The 23,114-nt window shown below is 46.0% G+C and overlaps 1 protein-coding gene across 5 annotated transcripts in view; it reads left to right on the forward strand.

Moving 5' to 3' along the window:
• Positions 1–23,114, forward strand: part of LOC147464544 (poly(ADP-ribose) glycohydrolase 1-like) — a 98,714-nt gene that overhangs the window by 24,233 nt on the left and 51,367 nt on the right. For all 5 annotated transcript variants that reach the window (XM_086515471.1, XM_086515467.1, XM_086515474.1 and 2 more), the window contains exons 3-7: positions 7,585–7,688; positions 7,851–8,055; positions 8,148–8,252; positions 9,221–9,339; positions 9,426–9,569. In XM_086515471.1, coding sequence (XP_086371597.1) covers positions 7,585–7,688; positions 7,851–8,055; positions 8,148–8,252; positions 9,221–9,339; positions 9,426–9,569 — 677 coding nt within the window. The remainder of the gene's footprint in view (positions 1–7,584; positions 7,689–7,850; positions 8,056–8,147; positions 8,253–9,220; positions 9,340–9,425; positions 9,570–23,114) is intronic.

Here is a 23,114-nt window from a genome sequence, read left to right on the forward strand (position 1 = left end):
CCAGACAACCGAGGCGCGTCACCTTGTTTCAGTGGCTAGTCGCACACAGAGCTACAGCAGTAGGGAGCTGGCTAGTGCATAGTGGTCTCTCGGCCGCATGTGCAGCCGACCACTTGGTGGAGAGTCAGCGACATTGTCTTTGGGACTGTCCTTCGGCCCAGCAGGTGTGGCTACGAGTTCTTCAGCTGATGCCTACTCTATCCACGGCTAGACAATACACTTGGGGGACAGCAGCTTGGTCCACTCTCACGGGCTTGGCACTTCAGTTTGAGCTATCTTCCACCAGCAGGATGATAGTGATACAGGGGGGGCGACCTACACTCCAGCCTGCTACAGAGCTTACTCCACAAGAGTGATGCAGTGAGAGAGAGGAGTGTTGGGAGCTCATCAGTGGCTTGACACTCTGGTTCATCTGGCGGGCCCGCTGTTTCCGCATCTTTGAGGCTCGGCCTGTGCCGCCAGCAGAGATTGTTCATGACTTTTGGCTAGAGCTGATCCATACTCTCAGAGGACAGCTTGAGGGACTATAGGGCAGCTCCGACCGCATGCGGGAGCGCCGTGAGGCCTTCCTGCGACTCTGGCGCCGTGGGCCTTTCTACACCATTGTCCAGGGTGTGCTCAGATGGCACTACCGTCCACCTGTGTGGCTCTTCCCTCCTCCCATCTCTTGATTTAGCCTCATTGTATATATTCTGTTCTTTCATTGGGAGAGTCTCCCCATCATGTTTGTTGTAGCCCTCTCTTGCAGAGGTGGTTGTAGCCCTATGGGCAGTTTTCATTAACTAATAGAAGGATCTTTTTCTCGGGAAGAAAAGTACTGACGCACTAGACGACACAAATCCAACACTTGCACAAAGATGACAGTCATTGAACATTCAAATCAAATCACATAAAGTCCATTGAGATCTCGAACCAATGATCTCTCGGCAACGTGTTTAGCAATCGCATCTAGATCCACACTGGATCTCACTGATGTCGGATTGACTAATTCTTACTGCTATCATGTCCATCTCATATGGAATCTCAAGACCGAAATGCTGCAATCATTTTGTCTTTCAAACATGCACTTAGACAAGACTCACATGAGAGAGCACATGCAAAGCAGATTCATGTCGAGAATTCCCATGTCAAAGTACTTCTTGATAAAGTCATCCAATAGAATACTGTCAGCCCATGAGTATCCTTGAAATCCAAAGGAAAATCAGTGACTTTATTCCATCTGGGTAACTTGTGACAAAGGAGCAAAGCGATTCTCCTCATGTGCAGTCCCGTTTGCACCAGATTCAACCTTGCTGATCTGCGGGATCTCTTCGGAATAGTGAAAGCTAGAACGAAAGCCTCAAGATAAAGTTCCAGTGGTCGAGGAGTATCTACTAGGTCCTCCTCCTCCATCCACTTTGCATTCAATACTGGATAATTCTTGACTAAGAATCGCCGCTCACTTTACCTTTCTCTTTCCTTTCTTGGTGAGCCAGTATTTGTTCTAGAACAAGAATCTCCTCAGTCTCTCTCACTTCAGGTTGCTTCTCAGGCTCCCTGCCGAGTGGCACCTCACCCTTGAAAGGTTTCAATAGACTCACATGAAAAGCATTGCGAATCTTCCAAGTATCTGTCAACTTCAGTATGAAGGATACATCAAAGGGCCATAGTACGGCATTCTTAGCTTTTGGAAATAGCCACTCCTTTCCCTTTCGTTTCCTTAGGCGTGCCTTCTCAAACCGTAAGAGCACCCAATCATCGTCCCTCAACTGCAAGTCGCACGGATGCTTGTCCGCTACCTTCTTATGCCTTGCTTGAGACTTCTCAAGAGCTTCGTGCACGTTTGGCAAAAGCAGTATCCAGATCTAGATCATATCGATCTGCTTCAAAAACCTTATCCTGTGTATGGGGAATTCTTCGATCTACCAGCTGATTCCCTTTTTCCTTTCTTTCCTTGTGCCTTGGGGGTAACTTCCCTAGCTTCGTGTGCCCATTGGCACGTCAGTCTCAATCATCGCAACCCTGAGATGCACTATCATCTGATCCCCTTTCATCGGAATCCTCTGATGAACTTGCATTTGGTTTCCTTAGTTCGTCGGAACTTGCAGATGTGCTACCATCTGATTCTCTAGAATCTTGTGATGAGCTGCCATCCGGTTCCCCCGACTCTTACCGTGTTGAGGTGGATACTATTCTGTCTGTAGGATAAGTCAATGAGCTGGCATGCGCTCCAAGTTCCAACATGTCCCATAAGTCTCTGAATGGAGTCAAACTTTTGGTTCAGGCAATAGTCTCGAATCTCTTTTGGCAAACCACAGCCAAACCGCTCAATTTGGTTTCTTTGGGAAATAAGTATCCCAAGTCATCCAATGTATCTTTCTTAGTCATTCTCAATTACCTCAAATGGCGTCTTCCCCGTCGAAGAATGAACTGTGTTGTTCTAGGAAAACCACCATGGGCAAATACTTTTCCCATTCAGTCTTTTGATTTGAAATAAAAGACTTGTACAAAATCCAAAATCACCATCTCAAATCGCCCATTTGTCTGCCCGTGGTTGTTTACGGGTGGAACGAGGACGAGAATTGCAACCGCGGGCCAACGTTCTCCCAGATTGCCCTCCAAAACAAAACTAGTAAACCAGGGATATCTGTCCGAAACAATGTACTTAGGCATGCCATGTAATTGGAAAATCCGTGAGACAAACAGTTTTACCAAATGATCGGTCTTAATTGTCCTCTTTAGCGGAATGAAGCGAGCATGCTTACTGAATCTATTGATGATTGTCCAAATGCCATCCTGCCCACTTTGAGTCTTCGGAAGGTCAAAAATAAAATCCATGGCAATGCTTTCCCAAGGATGGGAGGTATGGGTAAAGGCTGTAGAAGTCCTACTTTCTTATGCCTGTCAAACTTGACCTTTTTGCATACTAAGCAACTGGGAATAAACTCGTCCACATCCTTTTTGAGCCTCGGCCAATAAAAGTAACGCTCAACATCCTTCAAAGCGGTATCTATACCACGGTGGCCCAAAAAAGGTGGACTATGGCTCTCTGTCAAAACCTTTTCCCTCAAGGCTTTGTAACACACATCGTTTTCCGCATCAAATAGCCATCCCGTATGGAATAGCTTGCAACTGTCTCCTCACTCTGCATCTCGTGAAAGATATCTGCAAAATCAAGATCTATGGCGTATTGATCTACCATATCCTCGAAGCTTCGATGGTGTATTGCGGAATAGCCAGAACTAAGGGCTTTCGAAACAATGCATCTGCCACTAAATTCTTCTGTCCCTGAACACGGTGTCACAAACTGATGACATGGCATGCCAACTAACAGACAAATGCCGAGGGGTCACTTAATAAAATTGTCCCAACTTATGGATTATTGCCGAGGGGCCCAAAGTGACACTAGGCATAAAAAAAAAGGGTTGCGAAGAGGCTGTTGACGTGGCAAGGTGTACGGATTTCCGCAAATCCTGCTGATTGTACAGACCTCCGCAAATCGCGCCGACTATACAGATTTCCGCAAATCACTGATTTTGGCATCCCTTTGTAAGAATATAAGGAACCCAAGGGCCTACTTTGCAGAGCATCTAGACGCAGAGTCTGAGTGCTGAGGACCTGCGTAAGTTGTACTTTGCTCAAAGATTAATACAAAAAGAAATATCGAAAGGGGCGCCAGTCTTTGGGGCCAATCTCTCTTGGCACGGAACTACGTTGGGCCGTGTCAACTCAATTGTGATTTGTCTGTGAAGTGTTTTAAGTGAATCTCTCTCAAGTCGCGACATGTTCTAGACTTGGGGTGCCCAAGTTTGCTACAGATGGTATCAGAGCACGACGGATTTCTCTTCTACCGGAAAATCCGATCCTCCTTTTCGTGGCACATTTGGATTCCAAAAAGAATCTTCACGTTCGAAAATCAAGCAAGCAGAAACGCACTTCTTTATTTCCTTCTTAATGGAGATATGGCTTACAATAGAAAATAGCTAATCCCCTACATTAGCAAAATTTATTATGTTGTTGCCCTCATGCTCAAAAGCCAGGGTCTTTTCTACATAATCTGGGACCGATTGCATATGGTAGTGCCATGGCATACCCAAGATGATATCACATCCCTCAATGGGTGCAATCAGAAAGCATTTGCGGTCCTCGTACTTGCCAATCTGAAGATTGAGCTGTCCTTGCAGGGGAGTTGCATTGGTAGTCAATCGCTCGAATGCCGATTCAAAAGTGATTGGAGTTCCAAGCTGAGCGGGTGTGAGGACAAAGCGTTCTGCAGATTCCAGTGAGATGAAATTGTTCGTCGATCCAGGGCTGCAGAGGATCAACACCCGCTGGTTATTCATGAATCACCAGTCGTTAAGGAGTTGACGCTTCCCTTTTCCGGTTTTTGTATTCCCTTGCACATCAGGAACGAAATTGAAGCTCGGTGGAGCGGGTTCCTTCTTCGAAGATGCTTGTTCGTGCCATTGTTGCCGAACAGGGCAGCTGGGCTTCATGTCTCCTTTCTCACCACAATAGAAGCACCTTTCTTGCTCTTTGAATGTTTGTACTTGGTCCGGCGTGAGATACTTGAGCCGTTTTCTGGTACCCTGTAGCGTCGTAGGCTGATCTAGGTCCTTTGGGGGACGCTTTTTGCCTTGGTTGCCATGCTCATCATAAACTGCTCTTTGCCTTGCACGATACGTGCTATGTTCTATCCGTCTAGGGGTACCGACCGAATGTAGATCCTCGGCAATGATTGCGGTGACGCCTGCGGTTATCCTTCTTGAACTCGGGCTTTTCTTTAGTATTACATAGGGAAATAGTAGGAGCTTTCTTCTTTGGAGAAGATTTAGATACTGTATAAGAAGTAGATGTAGTAGTATAGTCAGGAGAGTATGATGGAGAAGAGATAGAGACATCCTTGCTTTCTTTAAGCAGAGAAAGTTCTTTTTTCTGGCCCTTACTCTTGGAAGGCCGTTTGTCCTGATCCGGAGATCCCTTATGTGTTTCGGCAGCCGCACCATCCTCTTGCGGGTTGCTTCCACCGGCAGGATTTTCTTGACGCCCATGGGCATTCGTTCCTTGCGGCTTCTTGATTTCATCCGAAACCTTATGGACAGCTGGCAACGAAATAAGCTGTTGCAATTCGCTAGTTGAGATCGCACTTGCTGAAGTTCGTCTTCAACGGTTCTTTCGTGGCTCATCATGGTTCTTCCCGTTCCTTCTCAAAATCATCCTTCTTTGTAGAGAAAGAGAGGAATCCGAGCTCTGATACCATTGTCACAAATGGGGAGCGCACACGAATAATCAACAAGCTGAAAATAAATAATCTTTCAACTAAAAGAGTGGAGGAAGAAGATCGACACAGTATTTGGGACCAGAAGATGGGCTGGTTTCCCCCCTTAAAGAGAATCTTTATTAGGGAGAATCTTTTTACAAGCACAAGAACCGGAGTGATCCCTCTGTTCTAGATCTTTCGACTGAAAGGTCAGTTCCTTCCCTTGCGGGGAATTCTTGAGAGACGAGCTCTCAAATTTGTTTCCGTCTGTTCCCAGAGCGTGAAGCTCTATAGACCATTCCCGATTCCGTTTTCGGAATCTCTGAGCATAGTCTGAGGCCTCGTTGCTCCTTCTCCGTGATGGAGTACCTGCAAAAGCAGAAACACGAAACAAGAACATGAATCACGAATTCACAATTGATACTTGTTGCTCTAAGTGCGGGAAACGAAACTTCGCGTGCTGCCTTCGCTCGTTCACTCGCAGGTTCCTGCCGGTACTTCTCCTTGCTGCTAGCGCTGGAGTTTCTGTGTGGCTGAGAGAGAGAGAGGTTTTCTTTCATAGGGTCCTACACCCGATAGGAATAGCCGGTGTGGTGTGGTGCCAAATTAGGGGAGCAGCGCTAGAGGGAAGGAGGGGGACTGCGGCTGTTTTTGGCCAGCACAAAGAGAGGGGGCTTGCTGTTTTCAGCCAGTGCAAAGAGAGCGGGCTTGCTGTTTTCAGCCAGCGCTGAGTTTTCTATTTATTAACCTTGCTTTATTTTTTAAGTGGGCTGCCCACTTATTAAGTGGGCGGCCGGTCACTTAAAAAAAAACTGTGAACGTGGACAAAACTCCATAAAATTCAGTGAGCTGAAAATCAATGCTATGCAACCACATTCCAGGCGTCCTCGGGTGCAGTTCTCAAGCACAGATGCTATGCAAACACAGATTCCTCGTGGGAAAGTGTCTGCATTTCTCGGAAAGCACTTCAAATATTTCGCTTTTAAGGAAAACGCTTCTCAGAACCCATCGTTATTCTTGTGATTGCGTCTTTATGCCTTATCCTTTTTCCATTTCGGGTCCTGCCAAACCAATAGAATATTCCTTTTCGTTGCTCCTGTCAGCCATCACGTGACGCATCAAGAATATCTGTTTCTCAGCCTCTCCTACCGAACTAACGGTACAACCCCTTCCCGATGCTTAATGTCACCCATCATATGACACATCAGATTTGTCCGTTCCTGGTGGCTTTTAATAATTTCCGTAGATCTATAGTTCCTAACCTTGCGGTTCAAGTGCACATATTTAAATATCCTACTTTCAATAAAAAGAAATTACTCAAAAAAATAAGAAAATAGTCCATTTAGCAACAGTCGATGAATCTCCTTAGTAACAAGGCTAGGCATCTGCGTCCAAACTTGCTCTCTGCATGCATCTTGATGTTCCGACTAAGACTCAACTAACAACAAATCACAATAGAAGTCAGTAGCAACTGCATGCATATCCTCAGGCTCTGAAGCAACTAACCCGTGGTCTCCTCAACTGGCTGACACTGGTGTGCGCATGGCGGGGCCCCACTGTCTCAAAGAACTCTCCAATAACTCTGTTACCCACCTGGGTCCATTGAGATGCTTGCTGATGGAAGGCAAACTTATGACGCCGCTCCTCAATGCTAGTCAGCTCCTGTCGAGCCTGTTGCATCTTCTCCTCCAACCAAGGACATTCTGCATCCTCTGCAAGGAAACAATGGCCCGTCGGAGACGCTTCTCCTCCTCATTTGCAGCCAAAAAGCGAGCTGCAGCCTCCTGGAGGAAGAAGCGACTAAGCTCAGTGAGTCCAGAGGCCACTCTACCAGCACGGGTATACTGCGTGTCCAAACTCTTTGTCCAAAGTGCCACCACTCGCTCTCTAAGCTCTGGATCAGCAAGACCCTCTCAGGGATGCGCAGCATCGTACCCCCCCATCCTCCGTCTGTCTGTTACAGTGAGAATCACTGGCGCATGGTCGGAGAAAGTAGTCCCTGCCAGAATGCAAACAGACCCACCCATGTCTCAAATGTGGTCATTGGCATAGAAGCGATCTATCCGAGATAGATTCACTCCCCCTACTCTGAGAGCGAGAGAAAGACAAGCTGTCTGGGGGCTGCACAAAGCCTGTATGCTGCCAAATATCAGAAGCCCTCAAGGTCGACCTATAAGACAAGTTGCTAGAAAAGCAGGATTCTTGAGTGTCCAATTACAAAACTAGTGTTAAAAAGAATTTCCACACATGTCAAAATATGTAGTCCTTTAATTAGTAAGGGGGAATCCCGCACAACATATTTTTTGAGTATATTGTTTGATAGATTTGTGTTTGTTCAATTTCAGGAGCTGGTTGCAGCCATTTTAGCATGTGCTTTTTTGTGCCTTTTTCCACTGGAGGGCAGGGCAAAGGCCAGACTGCCTTACTTCAGTTTTGAAAGACTATTCCAGTAAGATTTTGATGTACCAAAGCTCACAAGTAAGCTGTATAAAGGCACAGGATCCTGTAGTTAATCAATCTTTGTTGATCATAGCTTGTGAATCTTCAAGTTTTAACTTGACATTTACTTTTTGATGATTGTAGCTTATTTCTTGACAGTTTGTTGTTGCAGGCGGATATCTCCTCAACAAGAGCAGAAGCTTCATTGTTTAATGCACTATTTTGCTCGTGTGACTCAAGACATGCCACATGGGATGATTTCTTTTGAGAGAAAGGTGCTTCCTCGTGATGGTCAACAGCCTGAAGTTTACTCTCCCATCTCTGAGCCGAGCGAAAGCTACTGGAGCAATTCTTCTTCTTCTTTTTGTCCCATACAGGTAAAATTTCTTAATTCCATGTAGCTCTCTCCAGTTCGTGAAAGCTTGCTCTTTCTTAGGATGCTTTTCTGTTTCTCCTCACACTTTTTCAGGTTTTTGAGACGGGTATGATTGAAGACCATAGCACAGAAGCTTTGGAAGTTGATTTTGCAAACCAATATTTAGGAGGGGGTGTGCTCGGTCATGGATGTGTACAGGTTGATACCTAAACTAAGCTACAGTTGGTGTGTTTTTCGGGGGGTGCAATTTATGGTACTTGATTACTCGTTGAGATGCACCAAATGTTGTTTCTGCACAAATTCCATATTTCCAAGTTTCACTTCCTGTGTTTAAGCCTCATTTTGATGTACAAACATCTAAAGGATATCTATCTTTAATTTGAATATGCAAAGTCTGGAGACTTAATACAAAATGCTGTAGACAAGGGTATTCAGGTGGGACACTCCTGATGCTGGTGATGGTGATTTTTACTGAACACTTTCTAGGGCTTCCCGAGGTTTTCAGTCACGGTCATGTTTATAAGAGCTATGGTAATTTTCTGGAGCATTTTAGTTGATTGTTGATTCGTTTTTGTCATGTTTATAACAGCTGTGGTAATGTTCGGGAGCATTTTAGTTGATTGTCATAAGGTTTGGTAAATGCTGAATGGGCGTTGCTGGTGTTTCCCAATGTCCTGAAGCATTTTATTTTATTTTTGAGCATGAGCTTGGTACATTACGTACAATCATTGAAATTCACATTTTGATGTATTTTTGATTTGGAAGATTTTCCCAAAATTCCCAAGAGGTGGCACATAACGGTGATTAAAGTTGCATTGTTCCACGAGTGTACTGTTTCGTTATCTGTTGTTGCTCTTTTTGTTGTATTTGGTTTTGCCAATTGAAAAACGCTGATTGTCTTCGACACTTTTTGTCTGTGAGGCATGACTGTCAGATGTATTTTCTTAATTACTCTTCAGTGCGTGCTCTTTTCACTTGCAGACTCCTTGTACTGCAAGTGATGGTGTTGAATTTTGGACCTAGTCAAACCCTTTTATGAACTTCACCTGCAAGTGTGCTAATCAACCTTTTTAATACCTTCAAAAATAGGGATGATCAACATCATTTAATGCTGTGACGGACTGCTTTCTATGTCTTTTTTTTAATGTCTGCTCGGTTATTTGCAGGAGGAAATACGTTTTGTAATTAGCCCTGAGTTGTTAGCTGGTATGCTGTTTATGCCTGCAATGCATTCCAATGAGGCCATTGAAATCAGGGGTGCTGAACGCTTCAGCTGCTACACTGGGTATAAGATGCATCTGATGAAGTGTGTATGGATCGGGAATTGGACTGCCCATTTACTATTAAGTGTTGGCTTGTTTCTTTGTGCAGATACGCCTCTAGTTTCTGCTTTGCTGGTGACTATATTGACAGTAAACCAAGGGATCGGCAAGGGCGCCGGGAGACTCGTATTGTGGCGATAGATGCTTTAATACACCCTGAAAACCACCAGTATGAGAAGGCATTGGTGCTTAGGTGTGTTTTCTAGCAGCTCCTTTTCATTAATCCCTAAGATTCTTAAACTCTGAAAATAGAGTTTAAGAGCTCATAGCTACAAAGCAATGCTGCCTTTGTGTTGTTTTGAGTAGCTCTAGTTTCACAGGCATTGTCACTAGCAAAAGGAACATCGGGACATTTGTACTGCAGCTAAAAATCTCCATTTTTATAAGCCTGAAGAAATGTGATTAATTTGCATGATTGAAATATAACTTTCCTATGATCAGATTCAGATTGCAGACATTATATGATATGTCTTGCGAGAACGTCTTTGATATCCTTCAGGAGCAAATGATGGTGGAGGCCAGCTATTACATGGATGTTAGACAGTTTGCAGATTTGTACGAGAGTCGGATTTATGATGCTTAGAGGAAGCTGTTTTGGTCAGAGAAATGTTCGTCTTTGGAGTAACACAGCCAGAAATGATGGAATAGATGCGGATGGTTTTGGAGGCACAACACATGGTTGTTTTAGTCCCACAGCTTCTATGAGCTGCTAAAGAAGGTTTCTTACAGTGGATACTTGTTATTACTTTGGTAGATAGCACTGGTTACACCGCTAGAGGTGAAGATAGCTTTTGGCAGATTTGTGTAGGCTTCCTACAGTTGGTTAGAGCTTCCTCGCAACTTCATGATCATCTTATTTTTTGATGTATCTTGTGGCTATATGGGTATTTTTCCCGTGATCTCATAATTCATTGATATTTTTCAAGGTTTTCCCCATATTTCTTGTAAATGGACCTATGGTCAACGTAATGCAAAGTGACACGTCAGCAGTTTGTGACACCCCCACCCCCTCATCTTAAAAAGAATAATCGGCCGCGGTTATATCTGCAAAACAACTTTTTGCAGATATAATCGGCCGCGATTATATCTGCAAAACAACTTTTTTTTGTTTTCCGAGAAAAAGATCCTCTTATTAGTTAATGAAACTGCCCATAGGGCTACCACCACCTCTACAAGAGAGGGCTATAACAATCATGATGGGGAGACTCTCCCAATGAAAAAACAGCATATGTACAATGAGGCTAAATCAAGAGATGGGAGGAGGGAAAAGCCACACAGGTGGACGGTAGTGCCATCTGAGCACACCCTGGACCATGGTGAAAAAAGGCCCAGGGCGCCAGAGTTGAAGGAAAGCCTCTCTGCGCTCCCGCATGCGGTCGGAGCTACCGTGGAGCTGTCCTCTGAGAGTATGGATCAGCTCTAGCCAAAGATCTCGAACAGTCTTTGCTGATGGTACAGGGCGAGCCTCGAAGATGCGGAAGCAGCGGGCCCGCCAGATGAACCAGAGTGTTAGGCAGCAGATGAGCTCCCAACACTCCTCTCTCTCACTGTACCACTTCTGTGGAGTAAGCTCTGTAGCAGGCTGGAGTGTAGGTCGGCCCCCCTGCATCACTATCATCCTGCTGGTGGAGGATAGCTCAAACTGAAGCCGGGCCCGTGAGAGTGGACCAAGCAACTGCCCCCCAAGTGTACTGCCGAGTAGTGGAAAGAGCTGGCATCAGCCGAAGAACACGAAGCCAAACCTGCTGTGCCAAAGGCCAGTCCCAAAGACAGTGACGTTGACTCTCTAAAAGATGGTCACAAGCTGCACATGTTGCCGAGAGACCACTATGTACAAGCCACTCCCAACTGCTGTAGCTCGGTGTGCAACTGGCCATTGGAGCAAAGTGACTCGCCTCGACTGTCTAGAGTCCCACAACCTCTCCCAAAAAGCTGCCAAGAACTCAGCTGTGAGACCCTCCTCCTGCCAATGTGGTGTTGCAGCAGGACGAGCCACTCTCTCTGTTGCCAGTATGTGATGTCCCAATCGAACAATGTACTAAAAGAAAGGGACACTTGGATGGTCTGCTGAGGAGAAAGGGTCCCTCCAAAACCACTCTCCTGGATCCCACTGTACTCGTGCCAGTGGACAACTCTCCCAAGCCCATAGTCTCCAGTGGCCAGTCTCAAGAGCTATTGGGTCAAGATCTATGACACAAGTCCTCCCGCAAATGCCTACCACTCGGATCCTCTGAAAACAGCACTCTGCCACGTGTGGGGCCTCTACTGCAACCGGTGTAAGCGTCTCTCACCCTGTAGCTCGAAAAACAGGGAGATACAGTCTCTGAACAAGCCCGAACTCAGATGAGAACCTCAGTCGCGTGAAGGCCTCCATCCATCTGGGTGTTGCTGACTGGAGAGGTGTGAGCCACTCAGCTGGTACTGCCTCTAAGATGTCCTGACACATGCTCTGCACCCCTCTCACGCCTGCCTGATTCTTCAGTTCTTTTGTATGCTTTACCTGCTAAAGAGGTTTAACTGCCTAGATTTTTCCCAGCTTTGTATCCTCAGTATCTAGAACTAGTGGATCGGCTCACCTACTTCAACATCACTAATGAACTTCAGGACTGGTATGAGCGAGCCACTATGGAATGGAAAGCCTGGCAATCAATGATCAATGACGCCCTCAAAATAGATAATGTCATGGATCTGCAGGGAGAGACGCAAAGGGTCAAACTCTGTATGGGACAGTGGAAGATCCAGCTCCATTGCTTAACGAAGATCACAAATCAGTTACTTCAACTAACTGTGGAGTCTTCCAAGATCCCTGAAAAGGATCACTACCAAACCAAGACTGGGACCACAATATAGAGAGATGGCTGAGATTCTCTTTGAAGCTAGAATTAAGACGAATCAGCCTCTCCAATAGGGATGGATTCACACAGCCTCGCATTGTCATAAATTGGCCAGAACCCGTTTGACAAAGGGTAAACGCAGTTTGTATGATCCCGACACCAAAACCTACAATGCCCTCACAACTTATGAATTTGAGATGTCCACTGAAAGGCGGGATCAGCTTGAGCAGGAGGCTGTAACAGACTTGGACACTCCAAGTCAAGAATCAACCGCGACAGCACCAAATAACCACTTCAAAACAATTCACAGATCACAATAGATTTGCACTGGCCCGGCGGAGTTCCATGCCTAGAGATATTGGCCCCAAAGACTGGCGCCCCTTTCGGTATTTCTTTTTGTATTAATCAATCATCAAAGTACAAGGGAGTGGTTAGGGTTTCACTCTCAGACTCTACGTCCAGATGCTCTGAGAAGTGAGGCCCTCACCACTAATTTAAAGGTTACAAGGGATGCCCAAAAGCAGAGCCCCAAAAGCTTGAAAGCAAAAGCAGATTCTCTCTCTCTCTCTCTCTCTCTCTCTCTCTCTCTCTCTCTCTCTCTCTCTCTCTCTCTCTCTCTCTCTCTCTTAGTGAGAGTCAGTAAAAAGCAAGTTCTCTTTTTCTCTTTCTTTCTCCCAAATCAAAGCGAAAAGCTGAGATTTGCGTCGCTCAAAATTTCCCTTTAAAAAAATAAAAATAAAAAATTCCGCCTCCGCAATTTCCGGAAATTAGGGTTTTTGGCAGAAATTAGGGTTTGCAGGAATTTTAGGGTTTCTGCTGTCCGCCACGTCATCACTTTGTGACATACCCCCCTCTTGAAAGCATTGTAATCGACCGCGATTACGCCTGCAAAACCGACAAAAGCCATAAACCGTCTTAGCAGACACTGATTGTTAGTACCTACGTACTAGGAACACACATCTAGCACATGTACAAAATCGACAGTCACATCACACGACATCATAGGACATCACCAGACATCACAGGACATCACATGACATTCAACATTCATTCGGATCTTAGACCATGATTTATCGGCAATGTAGCTAGCAATCACATCTAGGTCCAATCGGGACCTCAACGATGTCCGATTGTCTAACCCCTATTGCAACCATGTCTATTCGAGATCAATCAAACCAAAATGCTGCAGTCATTTCGGCTATCAGTTCCTGCACTCACAAGAAGTCAAGAACAAATCAGTATCATAATCAGGAATTCCATTTCATAAAGTTATCCAGCAGAATACTGTCAGCTCTCAGTATCCCTGAAGCTCAAAGAGACATCAGTGACTTTAGTATCAAAATCGAGGCATCTGTTGACAAAGGAGTGGAGTAACTCCCCTCTTGTGCATCCCACTGCACCAGATCTCCGGCCAAGCTGAATTCTGGGTTCCGTTTGGAGTAGACTATGCTAAACCAAAGCATCGAGGTAAAGTTTCACAATCCGAGGAGTATCTGCTAGGTCCTCCTCCTCCTCCTCCATCCACTTCGCATCAAATGCAGGAAAGTTCTTGAACTAAACCAAGAACCGCCTTCGGACTTTACCTTTCTTCGTATCATTATGTGCCAAAATCTGTTCAGGAACAAGGATCTCCTCGTTTTCTTCCACTGCGGGTTGCTCATCAGGCTCCCCATCATCAGGCACATCACCCTTAATAGGGTTCAAGAGACTCACATGCAATGCATTATGAATCCTCGAAGTATCTGGCAGTTCCAATCGGAAGGAGACATCATTTATCTTGTCAGTGATCTGGAAAGGTCCGTAGTATCACATACTAAGCTTTGGAAAAAGCCTCTCCTTTCCCTTTTTCTTTCTTAGGCGTGCCTTCTCAAAAGTAAGAGCACCCAATCATCCTCCTTCAGTTTCCAGTCGCGACGATGGCGATCCGCTGCCTTTTTCTGTCGTTCTTGAGACTTCTGCAAAGTCTCGCGATCCTTGGCAAAAGCCGTATCCAAGTCTCGCGAATATTCATCCGCTTCAAATTTCTAATCTTTCGTGCTCAGGAAGGATGGAACCTTCGCAGCAGTTTCAACAATCTCACATGGCGTCTTCCCCGTCGAAGAGTGTATCGTGTTATTGTAGGCAAATTCCACCAAAGGTAAGTTCTTTTCCCATTGAGTCTTCTGATGCGAGATACAAGACTTCAATAAATCTAAAATCATTGAATTGGCAATCTCAGATTGCCCGTCAGTCTGCAAGTGGAACGATGACGAGAACTGCAACCGCGTGCCAATGTTCTCCCAAATTGCCTTCCAAAACAAACTCATAAATCTGGGGTCTCTGTCGGAGACAATCGTCTTAGACGTGCCATGTAATCGGAATCATTCTGTGTTCTCGGGAGATGAAAAATGAAATCCATTGCGATACTTTCCGAGGGGTGGGTGGGTAAAGGCTGTAACAATCCCTATGCCTTATGCCTGTCAAACTTGACCTTCTGGCATACCAAGCAACTGCGCACAAACTCTTCCACATCCTTTTTGAGTGTCGGCCCAAAGAAGTATCTCTCTACCCCCTTCATGGTGGTAGCAATGCCGCGGTGACCACCGTAAAAGGTGGACAGTGGCATTCAATCATAACCTTATCCCTCAACGGTTGTGTAACACACAACATAGTCTTTTTCATCAAGTAGCCTTTCCGAAGGGAGTATCCAGCTACTGTCTCCCCATCCCATAGCCGTGTGAAAATATCTGCAAAATCTGTATCTGTGGCATACTGATCGACCATATCCTCGAAGCTCCTATGATGTATCGCGGAAACAGCCAGAACCAACGGTTTCCGAGACAAAGCATCTGCCACCACATTCTTTTGTCCCTGCACATGGACAATCTGGAAGTGGAACTGTGACAAGATGTTCGCCTACCGCATCTGCTTTTCCGAAAGCTGCTTCTGTGACAAGAAGTAGCGCAAACTCTGATGGTCTGTAAAGATAGTGAAATCCGCTCCGAGTAGGTAATGCCGCCACTGAGCAAGAGCATGGATAACCGCCAAAAGCTCTTTCTCATAGATCTGTGCTGTCATCTCCGGCCTAGAGAACAAACGGCTCTCGTAAGCTATGACATGGCCTTCTTGCATCAAGACCGCACCTAGACTACAACCACAAGCATCACAATATACTTCAAATGACTTCTGCAAGTCCGGCAAAGTCAAAATAGGTCCCGTAGTCAATTTCTCTTTCACTGTTCGAAAGGCAGTCACCTCTGTGGGTCCCCACGAAAAAGGTACTCCTTTCTGAGTCAAGGTATGCAAAGGGGAAGCAACCTTTGCAAACTTTCGTATGAACCGCCTGTAGTACGAACACAGTCCCAAGAAGCTTCTAACTTCATGGACATTCCTCAAATCGGGCCAATCACGGATAGTCTCTATCTTGGCTGGGTCCATTTGCACTCCTGTTGCTGCTGACACGATGTGTCCCAAAAAAAAAGTATCTCTGGTAGGAAAAATTCACTTTTCTTTGCATTAATCACTAACGTGTGATCTCGTAATGCCTGAAAGATTTCAAGCAGATGATCTCTGTGTTCTGCCTCATTCTTGGAGAAAACAATGATGTCGTCAAAGAAAGTGCCAACAAATAGCCTGTACTCTCGAAAAATCCTGTCCATCATCTGGTTAAATGTCGCAAGAGCATTGGTTAAGCCAAAAGGCATCCCCAAAAACTCAAATAACCCAAAAGTCGTCCGAATAGTTGTCTTGTAGACATCTCCTGGCGCTATCCTGATCTGATGATATCCACTCTTCAAGTCAATCCTGCTAAAGGACGAGGATCCCTGTAACCTGTCGAGTATATCATCGATCCTAGGAATCGGAAATCTGTTCTTGATGGTGATTTCGTTGAGAGTGCTATAATCGATGCACATTCTCCAAGATCCGTCTTTCTTCAAAACCAACAACATTGGAGAGCAATACGGTGAAGTACTAGGCTGGACAAGACTCTTTTCCAAGAGGTCTTTCACTGGGTTCATAATCTTTTCATTCTGTACTCGGCTCACACGGTAAGGTGGCCGATTGGGTGGCGTGCTTCCAAGTATCAGATCAATGGTTTGATCTTCAGGCCCTCTAAAAAGCAATCGGCATGAGTGTGGAGAAAAATCTTGGCGTTCTTTTGATCAGGTCAAAACATATTCAACCTTTATCCATTGTTCAGTTCTCTTCGAAAAGAATGAGTAAGAAACTGAAGTTCATCAAGTACAATCTCTAAGCCCTTCATTTATCAAAGTCGCTTTCTCGGCCCGGTAGTCAACCACGGCGTAGTTCTTGTGGTACCAAGGGATCCTGAGTAGAACGTCACTCACGTGCCCTGAACACCCCTGTCATTGCAAACGAAGTTTGCCAATGCTCGGTGTAATGGCAACATCCCATCCGGGTGCCAGTCGAACTACCTCCGCCTATGGCGTCAGTCTGTCGGGCGTAATTCGAAATCGAGCCGCCAATTCCAAGTGAAAAGAAGTTGGCCTTGGCTCCTTCAGAAGAGCTTCCTGATCCTTCACTTTGCCCCAAAAGCGGCAAAGTTTGTACTTTCATTCATTAGATTCGATGTAGGTCCCACGCCATGTGGTACGAGTTCTTCTTTTCTATCTGCCTTTTCTGCCACATTCCTCAGCTGCTCTCGAACTCTCAGACCTGTCGTCGTCTTTATCATTCTGTTCTTTCTGTGCCTTTTTAGGACACTTCGCGGAGATATCTCCATCTTCCCCACATCCAAAGCACTTCCCCTCTCTGATGAAGCGAGCTCTCTCCTTAGGAATAAGCTTGGGTCGTGCATCCTTTTTCTCTGGGTTGCTCTTTTTTCTTTCTACTTTCATTCCCAGAAGTCTGTTCAGCTCGTTGTGTCATGGCCTCATCTGTGGGGTAGGTCAGACTGCCAGAGTGAATGGTAAAGCCCCGCTTCGCATGACTCATCAACTCCCAAATGGAAGCTGACTTCTATTCCAAGCAGTGATCTCGGATCTCTGTAGGTAGACCCAAGGTAAACCGCTCAATCTGTTCTCTGAACGAGATCTTCTTGAATGAAGAGGCGGGTAGAAAAGAGCTCCAGAATCTTTCACAATCAGAATTCACTGTATCTCTCTTGGTCATCCGGAGATCGTTCCAAGCAGCTCGTACATCTCGTTCATATTGTTGCGTCAACCAAGAAGAAATAAAAAGCTTCTTAAATTTCAGCCATTTAACTGGCGCACTCTTGTTAAAAGAAGCGTGGACCACCAAGTACGAGCATTCCCCTTAAAGTAAGAGGCAGCTCTCCGAATCTTGGAGTGCTCTGAATAGCGTCCTCCCGCGAAAGCGATGTCAAACTGCTGTATAAAAGACAAAGCCTTCGAAGCATCTGAGTATCCTTAAAAAGTATCAAACTTGATCGAGTGGCCACCTTCCTTAAACTCTCGGACTTTCTTGCTTTCATCTTCGAGAAAGTCATACTGGTTGGCTTTGTAAAAATTCTTCTTGTTCGCATAAAACTTTTCGTCATCGGAATCTGAGCTCTCTGTAGACTAGTCCTCAGTAGAACTGTCAGTCTCTGGGCAAGATGTAGCCTTCTTTGCCTTTTTCTTGCCCTTTTCGAAGCTTTGTTTGTTGCTTCGCTTTTTGCTTTTCCTGTCTTCTTCGCTCGAATCCGAAGAGCTAGAAGAACTGTCAGAAGAAGAAGAAGAAGAAGAAGAACTGGGTAGGTCTTCAAACTTGACGCGCTTCTTCAATTTCTTTGCCTTGTCAAATGTCGACCGACAACCCAAAAATCCCGGGAAGTCAGTGCTTTTCTTCTGCTTTTTGCCATGCTTTTTGTCTTTCTTTTGCACGTCGAAAAGCTAAGCAATTCGTGCATCAACCACGTTCTCGAGTTCCTTCTCCGTATATTCCTTGGAGGCAGAAGGTTTCTTGAGAGCGGGTTTGGGGAGTGGTGTTGTGGTTCTCTGCCACTCCATCTGTACCTCTTCCAAAGAGGTCTGGTTCATATATTTTGCCATCTTCAGGTCCTTGGCAAAATTGAGCATCATCTTTGTTGCATCTCCGATCAACTGGCGACGCTCTATCTCTCGCCGCTCCGCCTAAGTAGGCCAAGGCGGGCCATACTCTCTGCCTGAATCTTCGTTGTGATCCCAGCCCGCATGTGCAGATGCAGAGGGAGTCGACTGATCATTGCCTGAAGCCATAGGTGCCGCGGAAAAAAAAAATATCGGGGATCGGATTTCCCGTAGAAGAGAAATCGGCCGTGCTCTGATACCACTGTAACAGACTTGGACACTCCAAGTCAAGAATCAACCGCGAAAGCACCAAATAACCACTTCAAAACAATTCACAGATCGCAATAGATTTGCATTGGCCCGGCGGAGTTCCGTGCCTAGAGATATTGGCCCCAAAGATTGGCGCCCCTTTCGGTATTTCTTTTTGTATTAATCAATCATCAAAGTACAAGAGAGTGGTTAGGGTTTCACTCTCAGACTCTGCGTCCAGATGCTCTGAGAAGTGAGGCCCTCACCACTAATTTAAAGGTTACAAGGGATGCCCAAAAGCAGAGCCCCAAAAGCTTGAAAGCAAAAACAGATTCTCTCTTTCTCTCAGTGAGAGTCAGTAAAAAGCAAGTTCTCTTTTTCTCTTTCTTTCTCCTAAATCAAAGCGAAAAGCTGAGATTTGCGTCGCTCAAAATTTTCCTTTAAAAGAATAAAAAATAAAAAAATTCCGCCTCCGCGATTTCCGGAAATTTGGGTTTGCAGGAATTTTAGGGTTTTTGGCAGAAATTAGGGTTTTTGCTGTCCGCCACGTCATCACTTTGTGACAGAGGCCATTTATAGACTTATCCAGAAGGACAATACTGGCACTGGGACTTTTGAGGCACCAACACAGAAGAAGGGCAAGAGGAAGTGGGTTCAATGGAAGGATACTGGGTAGTTCTATCTCAGAATCAGACGGTGGATTTTCCCAGTTAGGCACTGGAATCTCCTTGGTTGGGTACCCTTGGAATTACAACTATATGGGTGTCAAGCACTCAACAAGTATGAAGTATGGCATAAAGCTGGCAATACTGAAAGAATACTGTCACGAGGACGTGGCAGTTATTAACCATGTCACAGAGATGTGGCAACTGCTAACCTTGGTTGTTGGTTTCTTTCCAATGGGGTTTATTTTATTTATTTTGAGACCCTCTTTTTGAAGTAGCAAACGGTCGGACATTGTATGGCCAATGTGAACGGTAGATTCACCCGCAGACGGGAAGTGGTCGGCACTGGAATTCGTATGGTAAGAGGATGTCTAGGCTCAGAGCAAGATCATATAGGTCCCCCGGTCGCACTTAGCAAGTTGGTGGATACTAGGAAGTGAACTCAATTAAGGCGTAAAGTCAAGGTGGGACTACCAACAAAAAGTATCCGACAGTTGGGCCACATTGCATTTTTGGATGCGGTCCCAATGAGGATAGATGGTCAGAAGACCAGTGGGAGCCCAAAGGAAGCATCCCCTAAAATTTAGGGAACTGCTATTTTGGGCCACGAAATGTGTTCGCGTCATTACCTTCGGTATGACTAGGGGAACACTTTACAACTCTGCCGCGAAGTCAACTGACGCACCAGTTGAGATATTTTTAGCAGGGAAAGCCCAAACTCGGAAACTGGGCGACGTGTCAGCTTGTGAGCGATTCTGCCACTCTGGGAGGCAAAAACGAGCTGCATATCAACAAAGGGGGCGCCATTTTCAGCCACAGGCGGATTGCAACAGGTACAGAAGCTATGGAATGCTTACCTTGCCCTCTATGTACAGTATGGTGACGGGAGTGATGCCCCGCACGCTACATACTGCTCTCTGTCTCCCCTACGTGCAGTTATGTGATGCCCCACAAGAGGGCTACTCATTTGACTGATGTACAGTTGTGTGGGTTCATGCTTTTGTGCTGAGGCAAGAGCCTCCTTGAGCAGGAACAGGGGTAGCTAACTGCTGCTCCATAGCAGGCACTGGTGAGGGTCATAACCTCACCGTACAGGTGCAAAATCAGCGCTGTGTATGCGCTGTAATTTGACTGTTTTTCAGCCATACGAACGCCAGGATCATTGGGAATCGTGCCCCACTGGCAAAGGACAGTTAGGGGACTGTTTGGGGCTGAAAACAGGGCAAAAACCAGTAAATACAGCGTGCTGAATTTACTGTTTTTGGACAGGAATCAGAGGGTATACGTCAGTGCAAGCGAGTTCCAGCAGGGGAATGGGTTTCGCGCAAGTTTTGGGGCTGTTATGTTGCCGAAATTTGGCCAAATCAAATGGTATCTAGGTGGATACATGTGAAGGATTCCCAGGACCTTACCTTGTAATTTACCCTCCTAAAGAATAAAGAAATACCGAAAGGGGCGCCAATTTTGGGGCCTACAGGTTGTTGGCGTCTGCTCGGAGCATTCTAGCTTCTGAGCCGTGTGTGTATTCAAGTGTTAACTCCTGTCGCAGGTTTTCTTTGCAAAGTGCTCTGTGTGTGTGTATAAAGTAAAGAATTTCGGGTGAAAGCCAACGCCTACCGCCCTACGGGCCGGTTACATGGTTCCATTGCCGGGACATCAATCACTTTTTCCTCAAAGAGTGAGCCTGGATTGTTCAGGGTAAAGACACACAGTGCAAGAACGCGGGGATTACACTATGGCCGACAAGGGGAAGGGAATTATGGAAGAGGGTTCCTCTCCAAAGGACAGGCAGGAGATTCCTTTGGTTTTTGAGATTGGCGAGAGCTCACGGCCACGTCAGTCTGTACCTCCTGTTAACGTGAATGTCCCTCCAGTAGTACAGGGCTTTATGACAGGGCAACTTGAGGATGATGCGTTTAAGACTCAGTTAGTTGCCGCGGTGAATGTCTTTTCGCAGCTGGTGCAGAATCCGAGGTTTATGGAATTCTTGCAAGCGCCACCAGTGCAACAGCAAAATAGGCAACCTACGCCGCGTACGGAGCTTGTTGAAGCTCAAGCCCAGGTACTTCATGAGGCACAGGAGGAAAGGGAACACTCGCATGTTGCGGAGTCGGGGGCTCCAAAGCAGGTTCCTCCCATGCTTGAACAGGTGGCTAGAACGCCTATTCCACAGGTTATGCCAGTTCAGCCCGCCACCTTTCAGAGCCAGCATGCTGTCTTGAATCGGCAGGGAGCTGGATACCAGGCTATGCACTCAGTTTTTCCACCACCCACGGTACATCCTGGGTATTTCGGGGGTGGATCAGTGTTCCAAAGTATGGCTGGTTATGCGTCTGGAAGTCAGCCGTACATGCCAGGAACAGTGTTCGGGGGTATGCAAGGCATCATGCCAAACCCCATGTATGGTACTATCGGCATGCAGCAAGGTTTCCACGGCAACCAGGGCCAGTTTGGGGTGCCACAGGGTCATTTTGGCATGGCTGGTTTTTTTGGACAGCAGCCAGATATCGCACCTCTGACGCAAAATGTGAATGGCCAACACGTGCCGATCATGCCTAGTACAGTGCCCATGTTGCAGACCATTCCGTATGACAACTTGGGGGCACTAGAGAAGCCGAAGGCTTACAAAGAAGGTGGTGCAGCAGTAAAGTTCAGTACCTTCAGTGGTTTCGAGGACAAGACAAAGGCACTCACTTTCCTCCAGTAGTTTGATACAGCTTATGCGGGAGGGAATTTTACAGAGGCCTCGAAGGTTAGGAAAGCTGCCACTTTCTTAAAGGACAATGCGCTGACATGGTGGACGACATTGTTAATGCAAGGACAGGCGCCACTTGGGTTTACTTCAAGCAAATGTTTGCATCTGCTTGGCTATCAAATGAATTTGAAGCCGATGTCTTGACAGATTGGCACCAGCTTACGGCAGCTTCGTGCAAGAGCTTGCTGGAGTACAATAGGAGGTTTTGTAAAGCATTACTCTCAGTGACCTCCTACAGATTTGTGCCACTGACAGAGCAGATAGAGAAGTATTGTTGTGGGTTGCCTAAAGGGCTTCGCGATTACTGTACAAAGAATAGAGTGGCTACCCTTACTCAGCTTATGGAAGTTGCGAACACTGGTCTTGCCCTGTTGAAAGGAGAGGACAGTGGATTTCCGAGCAGTGATAAAGGAGGGCAGCAAAAGAAAAATTCAGCGAAGAAGCCCTTTGTGAAGACGGCTCCTGATGCGTCACAGGGGTCTGAACAGGCCACCAAAGACAAGGATTCAGCTGGGACTTCTGGAGCGCAGGCAAAGAAACAAAAAAGGAAGCCTTTTGTGCGCAAGTCGCTCGAGGAAAAGAAGGTCCTAATGGCTGAGAACAAATGCTTTATATGCGAGCAGCCTGTTCATATTTCTATCAATTGTCCACAAAGGAAAAGGCCAGCTGACTCAGAGGATAAAGAAGACGAGAAAGGCAAGAAGCCTAAACCCACAGCAGGTTTAGTGCCAGACATGGTGGGTGACAGGCCCAGCACAGATGCCAGTGAGTTATGCAGGGCATGGGGTAAAGTTAGGGATCAGACGGCACTCATCTTCTTTGATCCAGGTGCCAAAGCCAACTTTATCTCACCAGAGTTAGCTATGAAGCTCGGCATCAAAGCTGAAGAGATGGGGTACACAGCAGAGGCAGGGTTGGCATGTCCTGGCCACTCAGAGTGTGTTACTCCCATCATTGGAAAACTGCGTCTGCATATTCAGTCGTATGTGGACACTGAAGAGTTTTACATCATGCCGCTGGAAGGTTGTGACGCCTTGTTGGGGATCCCGTGGATGTTCCGAGTGCATGGAGTCTTGGATGCCTACAACAAAAAGATCACTGCACAGCATAGGGGCAAAACTCACATCTTGGATGTAAAGCTTAAAGGAGAGTCAGTCCCTATTGTATCTGCTTCTGCTATCACTTCTGTAATAAAGAATCATCTTTCTGTGTACTTGATTTTTGCACGTGATGTCTCAGATAGTG

Source organism: Adiantum capillus-veneris, chromosome 1 (genome assembly GCF_014529385.1).
Source record: "Adiantum capillus-veneris isolate H3 chromosome 1, ASM1452938v2, whole genome shotgun sequence".
Taxonomy (NCBI): Eukaryota; Viridiplantae; Streptophyta; class Polypodiopsida; order Polypodiales; family Pteridaceae; genus Adiantum; species Adiantum capillus-veneris.